The sequence below is a fragment of the Topomyia yanbarensis genome, chromosome 3 (genome assembly GCF_030247195.1).
Source record: "Topomyia yanbarensis strain Yona2022 chromosome 3, ASM3024719v1, whole genome shotgun sequence".
Classification (NCBI taxonomy): Eukaryota; Metazoa; Arthropoda; class Insecta; order Diptera; family Culicidae; genus Topomyia; species Topomyia yanbarensis.
The window spans coordinates 342,667,005-342,692,551 of record NC_080672.1 but is presented as its reverse complement, the minus strand read 5'-3'; the positions used below and the strand labels follow the sequence as shown (position 1 = coordinate 342,692,551).

The following is a 25,547-nucleotide window of genomic DNA, read 5'->3' as shown; positions in this document are numbered from 1 at the left end:
CAAATTTAAGTTGTTTGAGAGACATTTTAGCGAAATTTTTACCTTTTTTGCTTTCATCGGAGTATCGGTTTGAATCACAATTTGCTATGTGATCGCACGCCACAACCTGTAACTCCGGAACCGGAAGTCGGATCGGGATGAAATTAAATAGCCATTTACGGGGACGCAATACCTTTCATTTGAGGCCAAGTTTAGTCGAATCGGTCTAGCCATCTCCGAGAAACCGATGTGACTGTTATTCTGAATTTAGATACTTCCGCCGGGGCTTCCGGAACCGAGGATGGTGGCCAATGTGGCCAAATAGACTTTGAATGGATGTTAGTGACCTAATACTACAAATCGAAGCAGTTGTGGTCATATTTTGGAAAAATTTTCACCTTTATACATTCATTGCAGAATTTATTAAAATCGACATTTTCTGCGTGTTCGTACTTATCACCCTGTAAATCCGGAACTGGAAGTCGGATCCATTAGAAATTCAATAGCAGCCTATGGGAACGTTGCACCTTTCATTTGAGACTAAGTTTGTCAAAATCGGTTCAGCCATCTCTGAGAAAAATGAGTGACATTTTTGGTCACATACACACACACATACACACACACATACATACATACACACATACATACACACACACAGACATTTGCCGAACTCGACGAACTGAATCGAATGGTATATGTCACTCGGCCCTCCGGGCCTCCGTTAAAAAGTCGGTTTTCAGAGCAATTGCAATACCTTTCTATTGAGAAAGGCAAAAAGGTGCGAAATCGGCAAAGTCCCAAAAAGTCGATTTTTATAAAAAAAAAAATTTCGAGATAACATTAAATCTCGACGTTTCATGCATTTTAAAGATGTTTGGCATCAAAAATACGAATTCGATTTCTGAAATTTCATGGGGTCCCCCCTTTGAAAAAAAATTTTGAGTTCCGGCTTATATGGGAATTTCATGTGTGACCGGACCGTTCAGTCTATATTTCCGGAACCATACAAGCGATCCGTGCGAAATTTTACAGACATCTGTGGGGATAATAGAGCTATCATTTGGGACTAAGTTTGTGAAAATCGGCCCAACCATTTCCGAGAAACTGATATGAGTTTGCTAGTTATGAAAGATGGCCGCTTTTCCCGGGCACTTCCGGAACCGTCTATAGTGGTCAATGTAGTCAACGAAAGTTTGTTTGGCCGTCGGTGACCTAGAACTGCAAAGTTAAGTTATTTGAGAGACATTTTAGCGAAATTTTTACCTTTTTTGCTTCCATCGGGGTATCGGTTTGAATCACAATTTGCTATGTGATCGCACGCCACAACCCGTAACTCCGGAACCGGAAGTCGGTTGGGGATAAAATTTAATAGCCATTTACGGGGACGCAACATCTTTCATTTGAGACTAAGTTTGGTTGATTCGGTCTAGCCACCTCCGAGAAACCGATGTGACTGTTAGTCTGAATTTAGATACTTCCGCCGGGGCTTCCGGAACCGATGATGGGGGCCAATGTGACCAAAGAGACTTTGAATGGCTGTTAATGACCTAGTACTACAAATCGAAGCAGTTGTGGTCACATTTTGGAAAAAATTTCACCATTATACATTCATTGCAGAATTTCTTAAAATCGACGTTTTCTGCGTGATCGTACTCATCACCCTGTAATTCCGGAACCGGAAGTCGGATCCATTAGAAATTCAATAGCAGCCTATGGGAACGTTGCACCTTTCATTTGGGACTAAGTTTGTAAAAATCGGTTCATCCATCTCTGAGAAAAGTGAGTGAGATTGTGTTCGCGTACACACACACAGACGCACATACACACACACATACATACACACACATACATACACACACACAGACATTTGCCGAACTCGACGAACTGAATCGAATGGTATATGTCACTCGGCCCTCCGGGCCTCCGTTAAAAAGTCGGTTTTCAGAGCAATTGCAATACCTTTCTATTGAGAAAGGCAAAACATTAAATTAAAAAGATTTTCAATTTACTTAAGTTTATCTCATATTGAATCCAAGAAAACCGTTTCTAATCGTAAATTTTATGCAGGTTTTGTTAATAAACAATGTGACATGTCTAACGTAGGAGCCGGTTTTGATATGCTGTGAGAATATGTCCCTAGTTACAATCGAGATTTTATGGTAGTTTTATAGCCACTCATAAAACTTAGATTGCACTTGTAGCATGCTATAAAACTTCAATTGTTACTTGGGGACAACAAAATATACACAGTACGCAGTAATCAGACGCAAATTAAACAACTGCAAGTACAGCGGACAACCGGCTACTGCTACTGTTTGCTGAGCTGAACTGAGTTGATTTCTTTATTTCGCACATTATAATTGGGTTCTTATAGACATCCCATTGGTGTGGCCCAAAATCACTGTTCTATCTCAACACAATGCATTCCTTAAACATGCTTTATAGCACAATACAAAAATTTAAAAATTATACATTTTAATCGCCGGTTAATTAGGATCAGTCTACCTTCTCATCTCGCCCAGAATAGAAGCTAAAAATCATTCCTCTATACACGGCAAAAACAACTGCAGACGAATTGTGTTCCTATTAATTTTTGGAAATGTCCTGTAAGACCAGCTACTCGGGAAGTGAAACAATTACTAAACATGCAGATTTTGTTCAATCCGGGAGAAGTAAACAACCTGCAAATGCACCAGATCAAACATTAAGAAACACAGTCGTTTGTTTCGCGGAAAAACGTTCTGCACACCAATGAAAGATGCAACGTTTACAACATGATTCACGTATATATAGGCAAGGGCTCTAGAGAGATGTGCTTACATGAATTATATTCACACACCCCTGTCATCATGACTAAAAAATTTATGCCAAGTTAGGGAAAATTGGCCTCCCTAACAGCTGAAACTACGCGTTTTCCCGGGTGTCCCTAACGTTGTTCTTGTGGTGAGTATACTTCCGTACAAACCAACTCCTTAATCGTAACCATTATATGTGGATCAACCGAAAATGGGACTTTTGATCAGACAACACTGGTTATGCAGCCACGGTAGATTCCTATGCACGAATTATGCAAAAACATCACACCATTATCTTATGCTAAACCACAAACGGCTACAAAACCAATATCTACGGATCTGACAGGAACAAATATTAACTCAACAACAATCGCGCCCAGTGTCTCGAAGCCAACAACCGACACCACCAGCGAAGAAGCTAATGTAGAAGAGGACGGATGCGTTTGTCTGTGCGCTTGCATTCTTGTTTGACGCTCTATTGCTTTTTTCGAAAATATTTTGAATTTGCTTCTCAATATTTTGTAGTGTATTCTGTCGGTTCAAGCAATAACACTCTTTTTTGTCGTGACTAACGACGTACCTTTCAATATAGGGGCCCCTTTTCAAAATTTCGGAAGAAAAATGATGTAAGATTTTGTTGTACTAAATGGATTTAATTTAATTTCTTCGGCATTTTGTCGAAAATATTTGTACCAATTTTGTATTAAATTTTGGAATATGTATGACATTCATTATCAACGCAAAAATAGTGTTTTGAAAAATCTTTCGAAAACGACTCGGAAAAGTGAAAATTTTCAGCCCATCCCGAACAGAGCCGTCAATATGGTGCACCAACCGAACAATAAAATGACGAAAAGCTTTAAATATAGGTCCACTACATGTTTGTTCTTATGATTATTCGTATTGGGTTGCTTGACGAGAGTAGTTGGTGGGGGAAAGCCGGCATATTCGTTTTGGTTATGCCATTAGAAAAGGAAAGGCTCATGCACGGCACGAGAACGAGCTAGAAAGCGATAGTAGTGCATATTAGCGAAAGCGTTACGTACATTTTGAACCTTAATAACAGGTTTTTGCAAATCCTTCCAAGAAAATCAGTGAATGTGGCCTTCCATCTGCAACGAAAAGTTAATAAATAGGAACGCCTTGATGCAAAGCGTGCTCATTAGGTGTGAGCTGCGAAAGGGGAATGATCATATGTGTGTACGCAGTAAAAACAATCGTCGGCAAGGTTTGAATTGTTTCAAAATATTCTCGTCTTGTATCAACATAGTTATCTACAAACCGTCCGAATGCAAAATGGAAAAAGATGGGTTGGTAATGTATATGACATAACAGGGGTGTCGTGACCACACTTCGAAGTTATTTCAAATCTTTCAATGCATAAATTGACATAATTTCAATGATTGTTCCTATATGAATGAAATGACAAATTTTCAGGTCAACGCGGCAATAACTTTGCAATTTATAGAGCAATTTTATATTTTTAGTTATCATATATTAACTCTCATTTCTTCCAAACAGCTTAACCATCTGCTGCCAATCCCGTGGTTTTGCAGGGTTGAGGAGAATCATTGTAAAATGTCCAATACACGATTTTATGTTGTTACCTCCACTAAAACACTTCAGAACACTCCCACCTGTCATACGTGAACATTGTCTGCTTGTTGAAATCGTTATATGAAATTATTGACCTGTATTCAATGCGGAGAACTCGGTAATAAAATTGTTTTACTGAATATAGTAACGAACGGGATCCCCAGGAAAATTTCGCTGAGCCCGGTGAATCAAACTTAATGCGTATAATTTAGCCATTTGAAAGAGATACAAGCAGAATTTTAAGAATATGATCATCGCGGTTATATCCCGGACATTACCCGCCCCTAGTTTTTCGCTAAGCGTGTTCATATCTGTACGCTAGGAAAAAGATTCCGATGGTTGTTTCGAGAGATTTTAACATTGATATTTCAAAGCAAGAAAATATGAAATTTGTTCATTTCATTAATGAATGTCTCAACGAGCTTAGAATCCAGCGCATCCCCTATCAACGCAGACGCCAACAACAAAGGTTCTTTTCAGAACCATATTTTGTCGGTTCCGACAGCATGAAGTAACAAGTTACTTTACGCTTGTCCGGACATGCCGTAGACTCAGGTGATTCGCATTTCTAATGCCAAAAGCAGTACAGTAGCAGACAAAAAGTTAAGTCGCCGGTGAGCTCCAAGTTTGATCCTTCCACGCTTTTCTAAACTTTCTCCCTTCAACTCCTTGCTCTCCCTTGAGTACTATGGCTCTTAATATTGAAAAATATACTTCACCTTCCAGTCCCTTGCTAATTAAATGTCGTAACAACTGTTTTCAGAACCACCATAATTATTATAAACAATAACTTGAAACATTCCCACATATTTCATTGAGTATCATTCGATTTGGTTTACAGTCAGTTTCTGATCACCTACATAACAGTCCATATACTGCCTAATTTGCAATGGCACCATTCGGCCAGGATTAGTAATCGCGTCACTTCACTTCTGTACAGGACCGGGCTAGAATATGGCCCCGCTCGACTGATCCTACCAGAAATAAACGTTCGTACAGTGCTTCTGGTGGACCGTGCTTCGGTTCACTAAGATCGTACTTTTCGATACAACCGATAAAACTGTCGAAACGCACAGTCCCAGTAAGGCAAAGGGACAACGCTGCCGCACCGCGGGTCTTCACTCGAGGATCCTCGGACCTGAGTTTAGTAATTGATCTTTTCGACGCGGGAAGCCCATTTTATTCCCCCGTGCCCCGGAAAACATCTCCACTCTCGATCGGTGACCTCTTCACGTATACAGCGTAACAGGGAAAATCTTTATTTACAAACATGTATGGGTTAGTGCCCCGATAAAAAGTTTATCTGAATTTTAGATCGGATTGGTTGCATGCATAACCTTTACATTGCATAATTTTACTATTCACCAAATAAACAAACGAACCAAAAATGGAAATAAACTATCTGATGCACAATATAAACAATTGAGTAAATAAATAATATAAATAAATAAATACGGAATAAATAAATATATAACAAGAAATAAAATAAATCAATAAACAAATAAATATAAAAAAAATAAATAAGCAAGTAAATAAATAAATGAATAAATACTGACGGGCACCAACCGAAGACTACTAAACATGAAATAAACATCCTTCAAACATGTAAACACGGAAGCTATGACATTTATGTCACATTTAGACATTTACCGACAATATTTACAAATATAACAAAATTTCTAGAAGTCTATATTAGGCTGGTCCATTTATTGTGACCAAATAAACACAGGTCACATTCCGGAACAGTCGATGGTGCCCAATGTGACCAAAGAGACTTTGAATGACTGTTAGTGACCTAAAACTACAAATCCAAGCAGTTTTGGGAAAAAGTTTCACCTTTTTACATTCATCGCCGTATAATGAGGATTTGCTGCGTGTTCGTACTCATTATCCTGTAATAGCGGAACCGGAAGTCGGATCAATTAGAAATTCAATTGCGGCCAATGGGAATGTTGTACCTTTAATTTAAAATCAAGTTTGTAAAATTCGGTAAAAACGACTTCGATGGGTCATTAATCAAAAAACGACTTCGATGGGTCATTAATGATCTAGACACGCAAATCCAGGTAATGTTACACACATTTTAATAGGTGTTGTATCATTTGAACATCATTGTGGTACCAGTTTCTATGGGAATTTGCTATGTGATCGCACTCTTCAACCTGTAACTCCGGCACCGGAAGTCCAATCAATAAAAAAATTGAACAACATGGGAAGGTTGTGCCTTTCATTTGAGAATAAGTGTGTGTAAATCGGTTCAGCCATATCTGAGAAACACATACACACATACATATAGATACACACACAGACATTTTCCGATCTCGACGAACTGAGGCGAATGAGACAGAACACACGGCCCTACGGGCCGGGATTATGTTGACGATGCTCAGAGTGATTGCATAACCTTTCTAGGGTGTGGAGACTATTTTCGCCCTATTTCTATTATCGCCCTTCCCATTTGAAGCCGTTAGTTAGAGCAGCGTCTGCCATCTTTGTTCAACGCATTGGCCCATATGGTAGTGCGAAAATAGGAGCATTCGATTCGAGTTTTCGTGGCGCTCAAACAGAAGTATTTCCCCATTCTCAGGACATTTTTGGTATTAAATTGGTTCTTGGGAACGAAGCAAGGATACTGATGCCAATTTATGTGCATTTCATCGACTGTAGACTGCGTAATTAATAGAATAGTTTGGCACCCTCCCTAATGGGGCGAAAATGAAGTCTTTACCCTATATGAGAAATGCAAAAAGCATTTGACCCCCAAGATGAAGTAGCCCAACAGTCAAATGTTTCCCCGCCGTGAAAGAAGATCTCAATAGAAAGTTGCCTGGATGAGATCCGAAGGACACTGAATAATTTTTTTTATTTTGAATTATAGAGGTTTTAACCTTAAGGTCATTCGCCTCTTCAGGTTAGAAAAATCTCTTATGAAAAATTTCTAACCCTATGTGCGGGGTCGGGACTCGAACCCAGGTGCGCTGCGTACAATCGGCAATCGATTTACCAACTACGCTACGCCCACTCCCTGAGACTCAATAATATTTGATTTTATTTATTTTTATTTCAACATACTGTAAATATTTAAAAGAGCCACGGCTCGGTTAAGTTACCGCAGTTGTACAGTCGCGGTATTAAAAACGTCGAAAAAAATCATTTTTGTTTTTCATTTGTCTCTCGCGGTGAATGGGTTAATGTGACTTCCGGATTACATACAATATTATTGATCTTAAAGGGTTATCCACAATTGAGGGAAAAACCCAAGAAAATTTTTCTAAAACCAGTCACGTTTTCCACGCGAACCGCGATAAAAACCGTGTTATTTGAAAAAAAAAATGCGTAAAAACCGTGGTAATTTGAAAATCCGCATAAAAACCAGTCCTTTAAAAATGCAAAAGACTGCGCGCATTTTTCAATTGGGATGCAACTGACGTTAAAGATACGGAATTGATCTTTTTCTACTTTTCACTTTTTGTATGCAAAATACAACAAAAATTTTTTTTTGGCAGGATTAAATTATCACGACCACACTTTCCTTTGAACTACCTTAATCCCTATCCTATGCGGGGAAAACTCAAAAATGCTAACCCATGTTGCCAAATCCACCCTTAAGGAAGATCGACAGTGTCAAACGAGGACGCGTTTACATTCTTTTTGGAAAATCAATTAAATTTGAATTTTGTTCTTCATCTAATAACCCAATTTACGTGGTTTCTTCAAAGATAAGTTGCAGAAGACTTATAAGATTTTTGGAAAAAATGGAAAAGAATTATCTTGAAGACTTCTTATGACCCCACACCTTAACAATATGAGCATTTTCAGAATGGTCTTGACGGGTGGGTGTCCGAGGATAAGATTTATCTGGTTCGGCAGGTAATCTGTACCATGCGGCTTGAACGGTGGCATTGTCATTGCAACGAGAACCGTCAACCAGGAAATTTACGTGAACGAGTGTCTGCAAGAACGTCTGCTGCCTTTTCTGAAACAATCTAAAAAACTACTAGAAACACTAAGCTAAAATCAAAAGCCCGGCAATTCGGATTCTTTCAACCATATGCTTAGCTGAGTATTTGTAGCTCTTAGCAAATGTCACTTTATATCGACTGTCAACATCCATAGGCTAACTATAATGTGTTCAATTTCAGCAGTAGAATGACGTAGTATAAGTAAACACAAATCGTGACAGTAAAGTTGTTGCTGGACATGGCACTAAACTAAGGAGCTCAATTTTGACATGATAGCGATTGGCTGTTTAATATTTATCTATAAAAGAACGAACATCGATTTAGTAGATAATGAGGTTAGATTTTGAATCCGCATGAATTGCTTCGAATGGCGAGACATGTTGATATGACAACTTGATAATGTGATTGTCTATTGTGTAGACGTTGTTAGCATTAAGCCGCTGAGGATGACATATATAGGATGTAATATTCATTAGAATTGTAAGTTAGTAGGTCGAAACGTCCGGTAAAATGCAGTTTGTTTTAATTTTCACCGAAAAAAATCGATGACCGTCCTTACCAAATTGGCTAGCGGTGATGAAAACAAAGCAATAAAATAAGCAAAACAAATAGTTTTTTACTATGTTATCACTACGAGTTAAAACGTGTTTTAACGATATCTTGATGACATTTTTCTTGTTGCTAATTATTATAATCGTTTATTTACCCATTTTAAAAACATGTCTTCTACCACAAATCACAAAATTTTTACACGATTTCATCACGAAATGTCAAAACATCAATGAAGAGCTTTCTTTGGACATTTTGAAGCTTAGTTTTGGTTTACAATCTATGTAATGTGTATTTTATTCGATTTGACGATTACTCTGTATGATTTTATTACCTTGTTTTATGTTTTCATGTGTTACACTGCTGCATCTGTGCTGCCACATCCCAAGATATGATCCCTACAATGAGTTAAACACGTCGTGATAGTGTCACAAACTAGCAGCTAACTTCTGAACTCTAACCCAACGGAAACTTTAAGTGTCATTTCACCTTTAATCACTTGTAACTTGAGCATCTTTCCTCATTCTTCGAACATTTGGCCACCAAACATCTCGAATATACATTTACATTAGACCTCTCCACATTTTGAAAAAGTTTTGAAATATGCATGGGTCAGCTCAGATTTTTGTTCTAGGTGTGAACTTAAGAACTTTTGCCAAAAATGACTTAATTTGGACATGATTTAGAAGTGTCTCCAATCAAAAATCGTCTTTTTGCTATGTTTCCATAGGAAGATCACTTACACTCTGATTTTATAGGCCCTACATGCCCACATATCATCAATTGTTCCTTACGCGTATCTTAACATGTTTTAACAGGTGAACATAGCTCTATTCGCATTAGAAAATTTGGTAACTGGATATTTATATAGAAAAGTATATCAAAACCAAGGAAAATTAGTAATATTTTTACTTGGTTTTGATATTCTTTTCTATATAAAAATCCAGCTAAAAAAAATTTCTATTGCGATTAGAGCTATGTCCACCTGTTAAAACATGTTAAGATACGCCTAAGGAACAACCTTTTATGCTATGTGGGCATGTAGGGCCTATAAAATCAGAGTGTAAGTGATCTTCCTATGGAAACATAGCAAAAACACGATTTTTAATTGGAGACACTTCTAAATCATGTCCAAATTAAGTCATTTTTGGCGAAAGTTCTTAAATTCACACCTAGAACAAAAATCTGAGCTGACCCATGCATATTTCAAAACTTTTTCAAAATGTGGAGAGGTCTAATTTACATAGGTTATTTTCCGCTTGGCAGAGCTCCAAACGATTTGGCTTATTCTCCTACGATTGCCCATGTCTTGTTAAGCATTTTCAGCATGGCTGAGAATGGTCCAAACAATACATTTTTTCACGAATGGTATCAAGATCGCATAGTTTCTCTGAACTTCACATTTGTTTCCTTTTTTCGCTGATATTTTACGGAAACTTTTTCAGTTCTCTGCAAAAATGGGATGTTCGTAAACATTCGAGTGAACTTTGACAGATAGATGAATTTAAGTGACTTGTAATTTCAGTGTTGCCAATAATACAAGTGCTGAAAATATTAGTCGGAAAAAAAACTATTATGCAACGGAAAATATTAGTACTTGTAGCTTTGAAGCTTATAACTTGTAACTAATAATATTAAACTGATTATGCTAAAGGCCCCTTTGCTTTAAAATTCTATTACGGTGTGTAAGAATAGTAACACAAGCGAACAAATAGTTTTTCTCCACGGGACTTTGTTTCGAATTGGAAATTAGTTGCTTTGATTTTTATCAGATACTTACTGAATGTTACACATGTGTGTGTGCTATCTCCTATCGGTCCATATCTTTTGAATAGCCCAAATATGCTGTGACTTAACACGAACACATCTGAAGCTACTTGAATAATAAATATCGCATCAGCACAATGAATAACACGTAGGTGCCAAATTTACAAGAAAAGAATATACCGAGGTAAATTAGTTTAAAGGACGCTGTGATTTATTAATTGGTGTCTCGTATAAACCGGGTCAAGCAAGATGTGCCAAAATTTTGAAATTCCTTTGCAAAATCGCGAATGCCCATAGTAACAATTGAAGTTTTATAGCACGCTGCAAATGCAATCTATGTTTTCTTAGAGGTTATAAACTACCATAAAACCTCGACAACTGATACTAGGGGGGATACATTTCGCGAAAAAGGCGTGCCCTCCAGTATACCAGCAGACTGCAGTCACACACGTTTATAAATCAAACGAAAAAAACATACATGTTCATACATATAAATAGTTAACAGCAAATTGCACAGTAAGGTACGAATACCGTGAAGCTTTATTTCAACGCATTTCACGACATAATTTGCCAAGTACTTTCATTGTTTGATTTAGGATATCTTGGTGGCAAAGTCACCACTTCGAAGTAGGCGTTGTGTTTATACGAATCAAACACTTGGTGTTGAGTTACGATATCGTAGAAAATGTTCCGGCTTAGGTTTCATCACATTTAACACTTTGAGAGATCCTTGACCCCACTCTTGCATTTAGCTGTCCATCCATACCAAGCTGAGTATCCGTGACGGGCATAGATTTTCTTGGCGCAGTTCACTGCCTGGGTAATGTCGTCAGTCAATAAAGCTATGAAACGAAAGAATAAACACAAACGGTGTCAGAAAACTCAACTCAAGCTACCGTAATATCTACAGACATACTAGAGCAAGCAATTTTGCAATCGTTTCCGGCCGACTTGTATCCGGGTGTGCTGCACCAGTACTTATTGTTGATCTGGAAAAGTCCATAATCGGTGGATCCGTTGGAGTTCTTGTGGGTGGCGGTCGTCTTCAGGCTGCTCTCGGCTTTCGCCAGACAGACAAAGTTGTTCACCTTAGCCTTATCGAAGCCATATTTGTTGCGGAGCAACCGGGCCAGTTCACATTCAGTGAAGGTCTTCGCTTGGGTTCCCTGGAACACTGCCAAGGTGGCAACGATGGCGATCAGAACGGTAAACTGTTTCATGACTACTCTGGAGAGACGGTCTCCTAGCTCGACTGCGAATGATGACCACGGGAGAGTTGGGGTGTTTTTAAAGAACAAACGATTCAATCCACCGAGTAGTGCGGTGAGATCTTTCTCATAACACTAAATGTATTTGAAATTTGCATCTGCTTTTAAACTGTTTCCAAGAAACCCGAATGTTTCAAGCCATCGTACTATTATCTCACACCGAGATTATATTAAGTGATATCTTAGATAACACTCCAATTAGTACCGAATATTAGATTAGTAAAGCAATTCAGATGATTGTTTCCAGATAATTTTCATTTTTACTGCTTAAGAGTCATATATCTGCTAGGGCACCGCAAAAAAAAATATTTTTTTAATGCTCAAAGCCCCCCCCCCCCCTCTCATATTGTGACAAATGGTAAAGTAAGCTCAGATGCCAAATTTCACATCATTTGGACAATTCTAGACCCCCGCCTGCTTTGCTTGAATTTTTTTAAATTGGTGCTTTGGGAAAATATGGCGGAAACATATATTAAATGCTATAACTTTTGAAGTAGCACTCCGAAAATTACAATTCGTGCCCTTAACCTTAGCATTTGAATGGAGTTATTTTTGTTATTAGAAAAATACGGGAAAGTGGGGTACTGGATCATTTTGTCCCGAAAATACCCTATTTTTAATAATGTATCTGTTCCGTCATGCAAATCATACATAGTTTGCAGTTTATCTAATGTGAAAAAATCTCAGAAATCAAATGGAACCTTTCTGCTCTTTTCCCGAGTACGAGAAGTTAAGGTTATAAGGCCTTTTGTCATTCATATTAAATTTTATGATTTTCTCGTCTTAACAATTGAAGCTAGGAGGAAGACATTTCACGAGGAAGGCGTGTCCTCAATTTTACCAACGGACAGGAGTCGCATATGTGAAACGGAAAAGAACTTGTCCATAATTTTAAATAGTTAACAGCAAAGTATGCAGCAATGTTCGAATACCGTGAAACTTTATTCAAACGCATTCCGTACATAATATGGCAAGTATCTACATTGCTTGATTTAGGATATCTGGGTTGCAAAGTTACCAGTTCACAGTTGGTATTGTGTTTTAAAACGAATCTAACACTTGGTATTAAATTATGATACCGTCGAAAATGTTCCGGAAACAGCATCCATCACACTTAACACGAGGACAGATCCTTGAGCCCAGTCTTGCATTTAGCCGTCCATCCATACCAAGCAGAGTATCCGTGACGGGCATAGATTTTGTTGGCGCAGTTCACTGCCTGGGTAATATCGTCAGTCAATAAAGCTATAAAACGAAAGAAAAAAAACAAACACAAACAGTGTCAGAAGACTTAGCTCAAGCTACCGGAATATCTACAGACATACTAGAGCAAGCAATATTGCAATCGTTTCCGGCCGACTTGAAGCCGGGTGTGCTGCACCAATAATTGTTGTTGATCTGGAAAAGCCCGTAATCGGTAGATCCGTTGGAGTTCTTGTGGGTGGCGGTCGTGCTCAGGCTGCTCTCGGCTTTCGCCATGCAGACAAAATTGTTCACCTTAGCCTTGTCGAAGCCATATTTGGTGCGAAGCAAACGGGCCAATTCACATTCAGTGAAGGTCTTTGCTTGGTACCCTGGAACACTGCCAAGGTGGCAACGATGGCGATCAGAACGGTAAACTGCTTCATGATTTCTCTCGGGATGCGGATGCCTAGATCGACAGTGAATGATTTCCACAGGAAAGTTGAGGTGTTTTTAAAGAAACAAACGATTCAATCCAGCTAGTTAGATCTCTCTTTTAACACTAAATGTATTTGGAATTTATCTGCTTTTATATTGTTTCGAGGAAACCCGGATCTTTCAATTCATCCTATTATAATCTCACACCGAGATTACATTTAGAGATATTACAGATAACATTCCAATTACTACCGGGTATTAGATTAGTAAAACAATTCAGGTGAGTGTTTTTAGATAATTTTCATTTTTACTGCTTAAGAGTCAAATAATCTGCCTTTGAATACTCCGTATCAGTAGAGAGTATATTGATTTACCATAACCTCAACGAAACATTTTTGTAATACGGCAGTAGTGCAGTAGTATATCTTGCTTCAAGCAGCATTAACGACGTTTTAGAACCGATTTTGCACCCGCACATAACTTTTAAATCAGATTAATCGCGCCGTAAAACCTAATTTATACGTTATTGTTTCGATATTAGCCGAAGTCATTGAGATTTTCTGAGATAAAAAATATGTGATCACGTCTACCTTAGGAAGGGAAGTAAATCTGTTGGTCCCAGTACATGTGCTGATGGCCTGATATCAAGAGTCCAAATAACGGATTCACCTCTCTAGAGTTGGTGATAGGTACTCAGTGCGGGCAGAGGCCGATAGAAAATAAATATGAATAAAAAAGACTGCTAATTCTTTAAATTAAATATTAATTTAAATTACTGAATTACTCGTTATTTAATAATCTTTGTCAGCAGAAATTTACCGAAAAACGATTTAAAATTGTACTAGCTGAACACTGCTTTTAGACGGATTGGATCCAGGAGCTCCTTTCCTTTGGAATCGTTATGAATTAACCTGGTGCCTCTGGAAATCCCAGTGCTGGAAAACGAGATGTGGTTTTCTTCAAATTTCTAGTAATTTGAGTATTCAAATTTTGTGAGTTACCACAGAAGTCTGTTTTCATCTCTAACCCTCGCGAAGTCGTGCAAATGGCTCCCTGAACGAGCAGTTGCTGGTGTCCTAAGACAACTTCGCTAGATTTTGAGAGTGGCGTACACTCAGTGCGCTAGCGCAAGTGACGGAAGGTTAAGGAACCATATGCTCATTTATCAAATCATCAAATGATTTTATTAAAACTCACAAATAGTATCATAGAGCTAGAACATGCCTCCGGAAAACCGGATTCCCTGAAATCAAATGAAATTGTTTGGTGCATTTTCACACGGTTAAAAGTGGATGATCCCAAATACAAAACATCCAATAGTGTTAGGTTTTACCTTCAAAGCACTGTTTCTTGGTACTGGCTCTAATTATATTGATCTTCGGAGTGTTTTTCATGTATAAATGTCTGAGCAACGCAAAGGCTTTAAAATTTTGAAAATGAAATAAACGCATTGCAAGAAAATGCATTTTTGGTTTAAACTAAATACTTGGCAACACTGCCGACGATGTCTTTTCTAGATTCCTTAAACAATTTCTTTAAAAATGACTAAATAATACCATATATATGAGCAAAAAATGAAGGTTTTTGACAATTCGTCAAACATGATTCGGTTACAATTTAGTTCTTTCAACGATCAGCTAGCGTTGAATGATTCATGTGCAATAATAAAAGCACGTAAATTTCTCTCTCAAAGGGAAATTTCACCAGTGTATCTATATGGCGGCACACGTCTTTGACTGATAAGCGTGACTGCTTCTTACTGCAGTATCTCTACAAGGTACTGTTAAAATCATTCATCTACCATAAAATACTCCTGTCGATTGATACGTTAGAGTCAGCCATTCGGGATCAGGGAAAAAATAATTCAAAAGGGTAAGAATACTTCTATTAAAAAAGAAAGATAAATCCTTGTGCTTGATCAGTTGGTTGCCAATTACAAGACCTATTCTAGTCTAGGTTTTCAAAAGGGCGTAAGAGACAAAAGTAACCAAACTGATTTGCCTTTGTTATAAAACTCTTCTATTATTTCACAATCGTAGAACACGAACGGGATTCTCAAGCAACGGTTTTTAAGTAAATGATTAAGCAAATTAAAAAACGTCGTGCATGATTACTTCGAATTAGCGTATACCTTATTTTGGTTTCACACGGCACAGTGGAACGATTTAGAACAGAAGGTGGACTAAAATCACAACATTGCCGTTACGCAATTTTGGTACACTGAATTCGTTTTTGATATTAAAACTTATTAAAAATAAACATTTACTATTCACTAGGGTGTCTCAAAAATATATATTTTATCGAAATAGGTCATGAAACTTTTGTGAGCTGAATCGTTTTTAATATTAACACTTGTTTAAATAAACCTTCATTATACATCAGTGTGGCTCATACATAATTATTTTGTTGTGATGTTTCAAACATTTGTTTAGGGAAGTTTTTGCTGGTTGAATTCCTTTTGTGGTTATAAAAATATTAGAAATTAACTGCTTATTAGGGTAGCTCAAAAGTAAGTATTTTGTATTTTATAATGATTTTTACAATAGCAATTATGGTAAGCTGAATTTGTTTTCCATGTTGAAACGAATTGATTTACATCTCATTATGGTGCTTCAGAAATGAATACTTAGTTTTTACGGATCAAATAAGATGTGTTCGATTAATTTTGGGACGTTAAATTCATTAGTGGGTTACTTGATATAAAAACTACGTTTTCTTTAATTTTTAAACAAAAATTTTGAGCGTCTCAGTGGAATGTATAACAACATTCACTAATCAACAGGATGGTTAATGAATTTTTTTTGCAGACGTGTTTTAAGCAGCATTTCAAAAATAACTCCAATCAGCAGACGTTGAAAAAACCGTAATTTGACTAATCATTAAAATCTATGATTACATGACTCATGTTTTTTGGCTCCTAAGGAGTGAGAACCGCCAAGGAGTGACAATAGGTTACTAGATTATAATTGCAGCATACAGTTTAAAAACCCGATGTTGAGATGAACTCAGATTTTTAATCTTCATTTTTCGCAAGCACAAAAGCAAAACAAAACCTTGGTACAGTTCGTGGCGAAATCTTCTTTTTCGATAGACCTCGAAATTTAGCATTCAATGGTTAGCGTACACGGCTATAACAGTAATAAATAGTATACGTGCGCATCCTTCCACTATGAATTTGATCTTTTGGATTTCTTCACTCCAGCAGAAATATTGTTTCACCAGATTTGAGATATATTAAACATACAAATCTTGAAGAACTATTAGCAAGATTTGAAATTAATTTCGATCTATAAGCGGTGACAGAACAGGAGTCGCTAACCGCAGTGAGTAAGGAGGAGCCAAAACCACGAGTGAAAACCGAAGAGTCAAAACTTGGTTGGATTGCTTTGATTTTTTTTACTCTCAGAAATGTGCATAACAATGATTGGTTTCGACTGTTCCTTTGGAAACAGGCTCCTTGGAGCGAAATGTATGGTTTATTTGAAACACTGGTTACTTAGATTGCTTATGTCATATCTTACATAAAAAATTAATCAAAGCCTCTTTTTTTTCGCGTATCTGGTTTATTAAAAAATGTTCTTATTTTATTTAAGTAATATCGCATACCCTTAAGATAAATCAGTACCACACAAATTCTGATCAAAATAGTTTTACCAAATGACTCAACTGTGTTCACTCAATTTTACAGTTACTGCGTAAATTATCAAGAAATAGTTCCAAATGCATTTAAAGACATATTTCAATTGGTTGAAAATATTTACTAAATTTAAACACTCTGAATAACTTCATCATCTCAAAAACCATACGTTCCACTCAGATCCTCTCTCTTGATCACTAGTAAAACCCTCGTAGAACAAGCTCTCGATGCTATTTGAAAGTTGTGCATGTATTCGTGTCATTATTCTATAGCAATAAAGTGATTATTAGAGTGGGACATGGTTATATGAAAAAAATAAAATTTGGCTCCGAGTAACTTTTTGGGTCTCATTTAGCTCCCAGAACAACTCTGCAAATTTTTAGCTCGATCGGTGAAACTATATTTTTGCGCCCACGGTTTAAAGTTTACATGGGATTTCGTATGGGAAAATTGTCTTTTGCAAATTAATTCTTCCAAGAGTTGCCCGTTATCTCCTAAAAATAAACAGATGTCTGATTTTTATAGGAAATTTATCAAGGAAACAAAGTCTAGAAGACTGCAAACCGATCTGATGCTTGTGGAAAAAGTTATTAAGCAAAAACCGATTGATGCCCTGAAGATTGATGAAAATTTCAGTTTTCATAGCATCACTGCTTCTGACGGTCTAATTATATACAAAATTTTTAACTTTCTCTTATTATGTAAAAAGAAGCCTCAATTTATCCCTCAAAACCTTGCGAAGTGACCAAATAGTATAGATAAACGATTTAGATACGTTAAGAGAGGATTAAAACAAAATTGCGTATAATTGGACAACCAACAGCAGTGGTGCTAGAAAAAATGAATATTTTTTCAATCGTCAGAGCATCAATCGGTTTCTGCTTAATAACTTTTTGCTCAAGCATCAGATCGTTTCGTGGTTTTCGAGACTTTGTTTCTTTGTAAAATTTCCTATACAAACCACATAACGATTTATTTTTAGGAAGTAATGGGCGGCTCCTGGAGGAATTATTTTGTAAAAGTTGACTTTCCCATACAAAATCCCATGTAAACTTTAAACAGTGGGCGCAAAAATATAGTTTCACCGATCGGGCTGAGAATTTGTACAGTTGTTCTAGGACCCAAATGGTACCTAAAAAGTTGTTCGGAGCTGGAATCTATTTTTTGTCCCACCCTAGTGATTATCTATATTTAATATCAGTAATAACCATCCGTCTCCATTCAGTTTTTTTTAAATTTTGACTGCTTATCGCAAGTTTTCGCAAAACTAACATAGAGATATTTCAAAGATAAAATTCTGCTGTCAAATGAGAATAGTGTTATTGTGGGCATTCACGGGCGTCGTTGTTTTCGCATTACAAGTTTCAATTCATAAAATGTTTATGACAAACAGTTATTTAAACAATAACTAAACCAACTAGTGACCTATTTCTGGTGATTTCACGATGAAAATTAATCACATGGATCATTTTGATGAAGTAATGCAATACATAAAATCAACATTTTCTTCGAAAAACGAAAATAACCGGATATAGCTCCCATGATCAAATGATGCAAAAACACTTGAGTTATGCCATTCAAAAAGCTGTCATGTTTCGTTCAAATCACCTAAAATCTCGCAAAAATGTCTCTGATAGTTCAGCTGATACGAGAAAAATACTAGCGAAAATATCGCGTAACCTTCATATATGGACTTAAGTCCGGGCTCGTCCCACTGTGCACGGTCGTATATACAGCAACATTGGAACTACTAGAATGCGGAAAAACACGTGTAATCAGATGACGTAACATTAATTTAATATTTTTGCGTACACTTACAGTAAAATGACTAACCGTTTTTTATATTTACATGTTCACATACGACCTTCTTAAATCAAAATTGTTTTTGAAGTAGAATACTTCTAACGTTTCAATATAGGGGCCCCGTCTCAAAGTTATCGACCAGAATTTTACCCGAGTTTTTGAACGTGAATTTCAAATGTTGTACTGAATGAAAACATTAGATTTTAGTAACTAATTCTGCACAATTACTGAAAAATACGAAAACAATGGATTTTGTGAAAGCAATTATTATATGCACCATGATTGGTCCGTACAATTCAATTACAAGCGAGACAGACTAGCTCCCCCTATGTCATATGCGAGTGTGGCACACTCATGCTGGCTGCACCAGCACGTCCTGTCGACCGAATGCATCGTTTGCTGAGAAAGGGTCACTGTACCGAGCGTGTCGGTGCTGGAGCACCCGTCTACCTGGCAGCAATGATGGAGTATCTTACCGCCAAAGTGTGATAGCTGACAGTAAACGTTACCCGTGATAACAAGAAGACCAAGTTGTAGCAAATGTTACTACAAAACTCCCCTCTCCTACTCTTATCTTCTTGGAATCTTCCACAAAGTTATTTGCGGTCTCGAAACACATATTTTCGTCGAACACTGTTACTTTTTATCTGTTGAATTTTAATAGACATTCCAAATTTTGCTGCCCGTGGTAACAAGAAGACCAGCTAGCCATTTGAAATAACGAAGAGGTGAACAAATTACTCTCCGGCGTGACTATTTCCCAGGGTGGTTTGTTGCCTAATATCCAGTTCATTCTGCTACCAATGAAGACACCGAATTAAGTCTTTCCTTGTTGGCAGGTGAAACGATGCAGAAAAAGATGGGTGAGTAATGTCAGAGACATAACCGAACTGAAGTAGAATACACTTTAGGCTATCAATACGAATGCTGCAATTTTTACTATCTTCTGAAAGCTTGTATTAAAACCAATGATTTATCAAATGTGTCGTATATAAACCGTGTCAAGGAAGAAATTTTGAAATTCCACGTCGAAAATAGCGAATGTCTCAAGCAGAGTAAAAAAAAATTTGACGGCTGAAAATAAACCTGATGCCGTGGTGAATAGAACAAAGATTCATTCAAAAATCCATGTTATTCATTCAGTTGAAAATCATACAATGAATATTTCACTAATTATCTAGGAAAATGTTTTCAAATACCGGTAAAGCATATTGAATTACATAATATGACAATTACGATGACGTCACAAATGAACTCGCGTGTTCATTTTTGACAGTTTGCTTGTACTGTTTACATGGACATGGATTCTTTGCGATTTGATTCGAGTGAATCTAATCGTCCGCCAAATTTTTCTAAGTCCATGTAAACAGTACAAGTGAACTGTCACGAAAAGTGAGGTTAACTGTGTCAGTAAAGAACCTAATAACATAACAATTATCATCGCTTAGATTGTACCAGGATCTACTTTGATGCGTTTGATTCGTTGCTGCACTCTCGCTTCGTGTAATAATCGTAGACGAATGAAAATCTGCATGGACGAATGGGCGGATTGTTCGTGTGACGTTTTCAGCTGCGTTCTTGTCGGTCGTTCTCACGAACACTAATGTGGTTTTTGTTTGAGGCGAAACTGAGTCAGTTCCTAACCCCAACTGCTGTCAAAATGTATGAACTGACAGCGGTTGGGCTAACCCCACCTGACTCAGTTTCAGGTTCAAGCGAAATCGCCATAAGGCAGTGTCTTGGTTGAAAACAAATCGATTTGCTCTTGCCGTCTTTAATAATAAACAAAGACGGCAAAAGCAAATCCATTCCACCAGCTAGTGATGTAGTATTTGTGTCATGCGACGTGTACGTACATGAGGGTTGGAAAGGTCTATTGATACTAGGAGGGATACATTTCGCGAGGAAGGCATGCCCTCAATTTTACTAACGGACAGGAGTCGCATATGTTTATAAATCAAACGGAAAAGAACTTGTCCATAATTTCAAATAGTTAACAGCAAAGTATGCAGTAATGTTCGTAACTTTATTTGAACGCATTATGGCAAGTATCTACATGTATTGATTTAGAATATCTGGGTTGCTTACAAGTTACCAGTTCGCAGTTGGTATTGTTTTTTAAAACGAATCAAACGCTTGGTATTAAATTATGATACCGTCGAAAATTTTCCGGAAACAGCATCCATCACACTTAACACGAGGACAGATCCTTGAGCCCAGTCTTGCATTTAGCCGTCCATCCATACCAAGCAGAGTATCCGTGACGGGCATAGATTTTGTTGGCGCAGTTCACTGCCTGGGTAATGTCGTCAGTCAATAAAGCTACGAAACGAAAGAAAAAAACAAACACAAACAGTGTCAGAAGACTCAGCTCAAGCTACCGGAATATCTACGGTCGTGCTCAGGCTGCTCTCGGCTTTCGCCATGCAGACAAAATTGTTCACCTTAGCCTTGTCGAAGCCATATTTGGTACGAAGCAAACGGGCCAATTCACATTCAGTGAAGGTCTTTGCTTGGGTTCCCTGGAACACTGCCAAGGTGGCAACGATGGCGATCAGAACGGTAAACTGTTTCATGATTACTCTCGAGAACGCGGCTTCCTAGCACGATAGTGAATGATGACCACGGGAAAGTTGAGGTGTTTCCAGCTAGCAGTGCGGTTAGATCTCTCTTTTTACATTAAATGTATTTGGAATTTTCATCTGCTTTTATATTGTTTCGAGGAAACCCGGATCTTTCAATCCATCCTATTATCATCTCACACCGAGATTACATTTAGAGATATCACAGATAACACTCCAATTACTACCGGGCATTAGATTAGTAAAACAATTCTGATGAGTGTTTTTAGATAATTTTCATTTATACTGCTTAAGAGTCATATAATCTGCTTTTGAATACTCCGTATCAGTAGAGAGTATATTGATTTACAATAACCTCAACGAAACATTTTTGTAACACAGCTGTAGTGCAGTAGTATATTTTGCTTCAAGCAGTATTAACGACGTTTCAGAACCGGACCGTAAAACCTAATTTATAAGTAAAGCACGGTTGAGAAGGTCGACTCTTGAACAATTAATTGGTAGCTGTTGTACTTATTAGAAACTTGGGCTGCATCGTACCACATTCATACATTTCAGTTTCAGAGACTGGCAAATTAAAGCAGACAAATGTGAAAAATTAACAAAAGAAAATAAATGCCTTTAAGGTTCAACTGAGAACGCCTCAATAATTGGCCATCTTTGAAAACGAAAAAAGCAGCTTATTCTCAATCCGTTGGGGAAACCATTATGAAAATGAATCAATGTATTCGGGGCATTAGTATAATATTACTGATTGCTTTTCATTAATATTTTTCCAACGGTGTGAGAAAAAAACCTTTTTTCACGATGGCTGCTTTTCAGGGTTTCTCAGTTGAATCTTAACGGAATCATTCCTTTTGTGATCAATAAAAATGGAAATAAATAAAAAATTAACTGCTAATAAGACAGCGCCTGTGGTTATGTGGTAAGCATGACAGCTTCTCTCCCAGCGGATCTTGGTTAAATTCCAGCCGAAGTCGTTGAGATTTTTTGAAATTAAAAATCTGTGATCACGTCTACCTTAGGAAGGGAAGTAAATCCGTTGGTCCCAGTCCATGTGTTGAGGAGCCGATATCCAAATGGTGGATTCACCACTCTGGTGTAGGTGATAGACAATCACCATGACAGAGGGCGCCGGAAAATATATATGAATAAAAAAGTGCTAATTTGTTAAATTAGATATTAACATTACGATTTAATATTTGGATTTTAGATGGTTTGGATTCAGAAGCTCCTTTCCTTTGAATTCCTCATGAGTTAACCTGGTGCGTGGAAGTACCAGGGCTGGAGAACGATTTGCGAATTTCCTTCGATTTCTAGTAATACAAGTCTACCTCAGAAGTCTGTTTTTATCGTTAACTTTCGCGAAGTCGCGCAAATGGCTCAATGAATGAGCAGCCGCTGGTGAAGATTTACCCTTGATTTTATTGAAATTCATAAATAGTATGATAGAACTGGAAGATGACTCCGGAAAACCGGAATCCCTGAAATCGAAATGACGAAATGATTCGGTTCATTTTCACAAGGTCTAAAAGTGGATGATCCTTAAGTCAAAACATCCAAAAGTGTTCTATTTTTGCTTCAAAGCACTCTTTCTTGGTACAGGCTTCAATTATATTGATTTTGAAGTGTTTTTAATGTAAATATGTCGTAATGGCTTTAAAAATTTGAAAATGAAATAAACGCATTGTAAGAAAATGCAGGTTTTTGGCAGATTGTTAAAATTGATTCGGTTACAATTTGGTTCTTTGTACGGATTAGCTGGCGTGGAATGATTCATGTAAAATTTCTCACTCAAAGGAAAATTTCATGGTGGCACACGTCTTTGACTGATAAGCGTGACTGCTTCTTACTGCAGTGAGGTGTTCAGTATCTCTGCAAGGTACTGCTAAAATCATTAATCTGTCATAAAATACTCATGGTCGTGTGTCGATTCCTGTCGATTGATACGCGAGAGTCAGTCATTCGGGATCAGGGAAAAATAATTGAGGGCAGTCTTCTATTGAAAAAGTAAGATAAAACATTTATTCGTCTTTTTGCTTGATCAGTTGGTTACCAATTACAAGACCTATTCTAGTCTAGGTTTTCAAAAGGTCGTTAGAGACAAAAGTAATCAAACTGAGTTGTCTTTGTTATATAACTCTTCTATTGCATCACCATCTTAAGACACGAACGGGATTCTCGACAAACGGTTTTTAAGTAAATGATTAAGCAGATTAAAGAACGCCGTACACGCTTTAACTATCTGATTAGTTCAAATAGCGTATACGTTCTTTTAGTTCCACACGGTCGTATATACATCAACATTGGAATTACTAGAATGCGAAGAAACGCGTATAATCAAAGGACGTAAGTATCATTTATTTACTATGCTATATTTCACCCTAAGGAGGAAAATTTGGTAAAAACCAAAATTTCTCACTAGGGTGAAAATAAGTATAATATACAATAAGTTAGTGTCGGTTTCTGATGAGGCGAAGCCGAAACGCAACTAAGTATGAAATAAGGATTTGTGCCCTCCTGTACAAAGACTGGTTTTACCAACAAATTTTCACCCTTGTGAGAAATTTTGGTTTTTACCAAATTTTCCTCCTTAGGGTGAAATATAGCATAGTGCTTTCGCATAGGCCTGCTAAGCCAAGACAAGTTTCGGCTTCACTGTGTCTCATCGGCATAAACAGAACTTCTGCTCGAACAGGACATCACGTTTGATCAGTCGTTCGATTGAAACACAAAGTGTGTTTTAGTTTTAAGGGACTTGCGTCAAGCCGGCGCTAATCTATTCCGACAATAAGTTAGTGTCGGTTTCTGATGAGGCAAAGCCGAAACGCAACTAAGTATGAACATTTATTTAATTATTTTTGGATATATAGATACACTTACAGTTACAGTAATATGACTATCCGATTTTTTATACTTTGTGCATTCACATACGGCATGATTGGTCCATGCAATTCGATTACAAGCAAGCCAGGCTAGCTCCCCCTATTTGATGGAAGTAAACTATTTTGGTTTCGAACGTAAACATTGGATGATCAATTTTTTAGATCTCATCCTTCTCGATACTTACCATCAAACCCACAAAGACACGCATCAAATCAAACCGTTCTTACCATGGATCAGGAAAACGACTTATTAATAAGTCATCAGACATATAATTCGCCTCTAATAGTTCGAACTATGGATTACTGGCACTTATGAATTCGTGACACTCGTTCCGTCGAAATATCGATTGATGATCGGTCTCAGACATCGAAAATTGCCAGCGTAATGGAACCTAGTTTTTCAGACAGCTCGACGAAATCGTTTCGGTGCTCGAACAAACGTAACTTCGGTTCGACCGTAAACACTAATATCGATTTAGACTTATTTCTCTTTGAACCCGACAAAACATTTAATGCACTCTTTCAGGGAGTAGTTTAACATCAAACTGTGCTATTCAGAAATTAGTCCTATATGCTAAAACGTATGTGGCATAATTACATGAAACAGAACGTCACACAAGCTGGCAACATATTGTATTGACAGCAAAAGGTCGTATTGTCAAGTTTTACTTGAAATTCGCTATAAACGTTATAATTTCTTATCAATTATTACACCATTAAACAGGAACTAACAAAGCCGTAAGTTTTTTTAAACATTTAAAAATATCTAATTCCTAAAAAAATAAATTATGCCCACCATACTTCAAACTCATTTTTCTCAGTCAGAGCAAATTGCCAATACGTCGTTTTGAAAACCCAGCCTAGAATTCGTGTGGCGTACGTAGAAGGAAGGGCTCGGATAATGCCCTATTTACATATTTGGAATCGATTTGACAGCTTTCTAAATATTGTTTCACATGTTTCTTACGTACACGCAAATACAAAATATTACAATGTTGTCACACTGAACGTATAAATAGACGTAATATTGGTGTCGTTTTAGTACATATATGACGAGGTATCTTCTATTTCCCACGGAAATTGCACTGTGGTCCCAAAGCCGTA

General features: G+C 37.3%; 2 protein-coding genes and 1 pseudogene across 3 annotated transcripts in view; all 3 read right to left on the bottom strand.

Moving 5' to 3' along the window:
* The window catches only part of LOC131693424 (coiled-coil domain-containing protein 102A), a 65,149-nt gene that overhangs the window by 19,344 nt on the left and 20,258 nt on the right, over positions 1–25,547 (bottom strand). The gene's annotated exons all lie outside the window — the stretch shown is intronic.
* LOC131693426 (lysozyme-like) lies at positions 11,289–11,996 on the bottom strand. Its single transcript, XM_058981227.1, has 2 exons — positions 11,565–11,996; positions 11,289–11,490 (listed from the first exon to the last, which is right to left on the bottom strand). The coding sequence occupies exons 1-2, from the start codon at positions 11,866–11,868 to the stop codon at positions 11,360–11,362; spliced, it is 435 nt and encodes a 144-aa protein (XP_058837210.1). The 5' UTR covers positions 11,869–11,996; the 3' UTR covers positions 11,289–11,359.
* On the bottom strand, positions 12,909–13,644 carry LOC131693428 (lysozyme-like; annotated as a pseudogene).

Coding starts and splice junctions, on each gene's coding strand:
- LOC131693426 (XM_058981227.1), bottom strand. CDS start 11,868: ATGAAACAGTTTACCGTTCTGATCGCCATCGTTGCCACCTTGGCAGTG. Junction 11,491..11,564: donor TTGCAAAATTGCTTGCTCTA/GTATGTCTGTAG, acceptor TTCGTTTCATAG/CTTTATTGACTGACGACATT.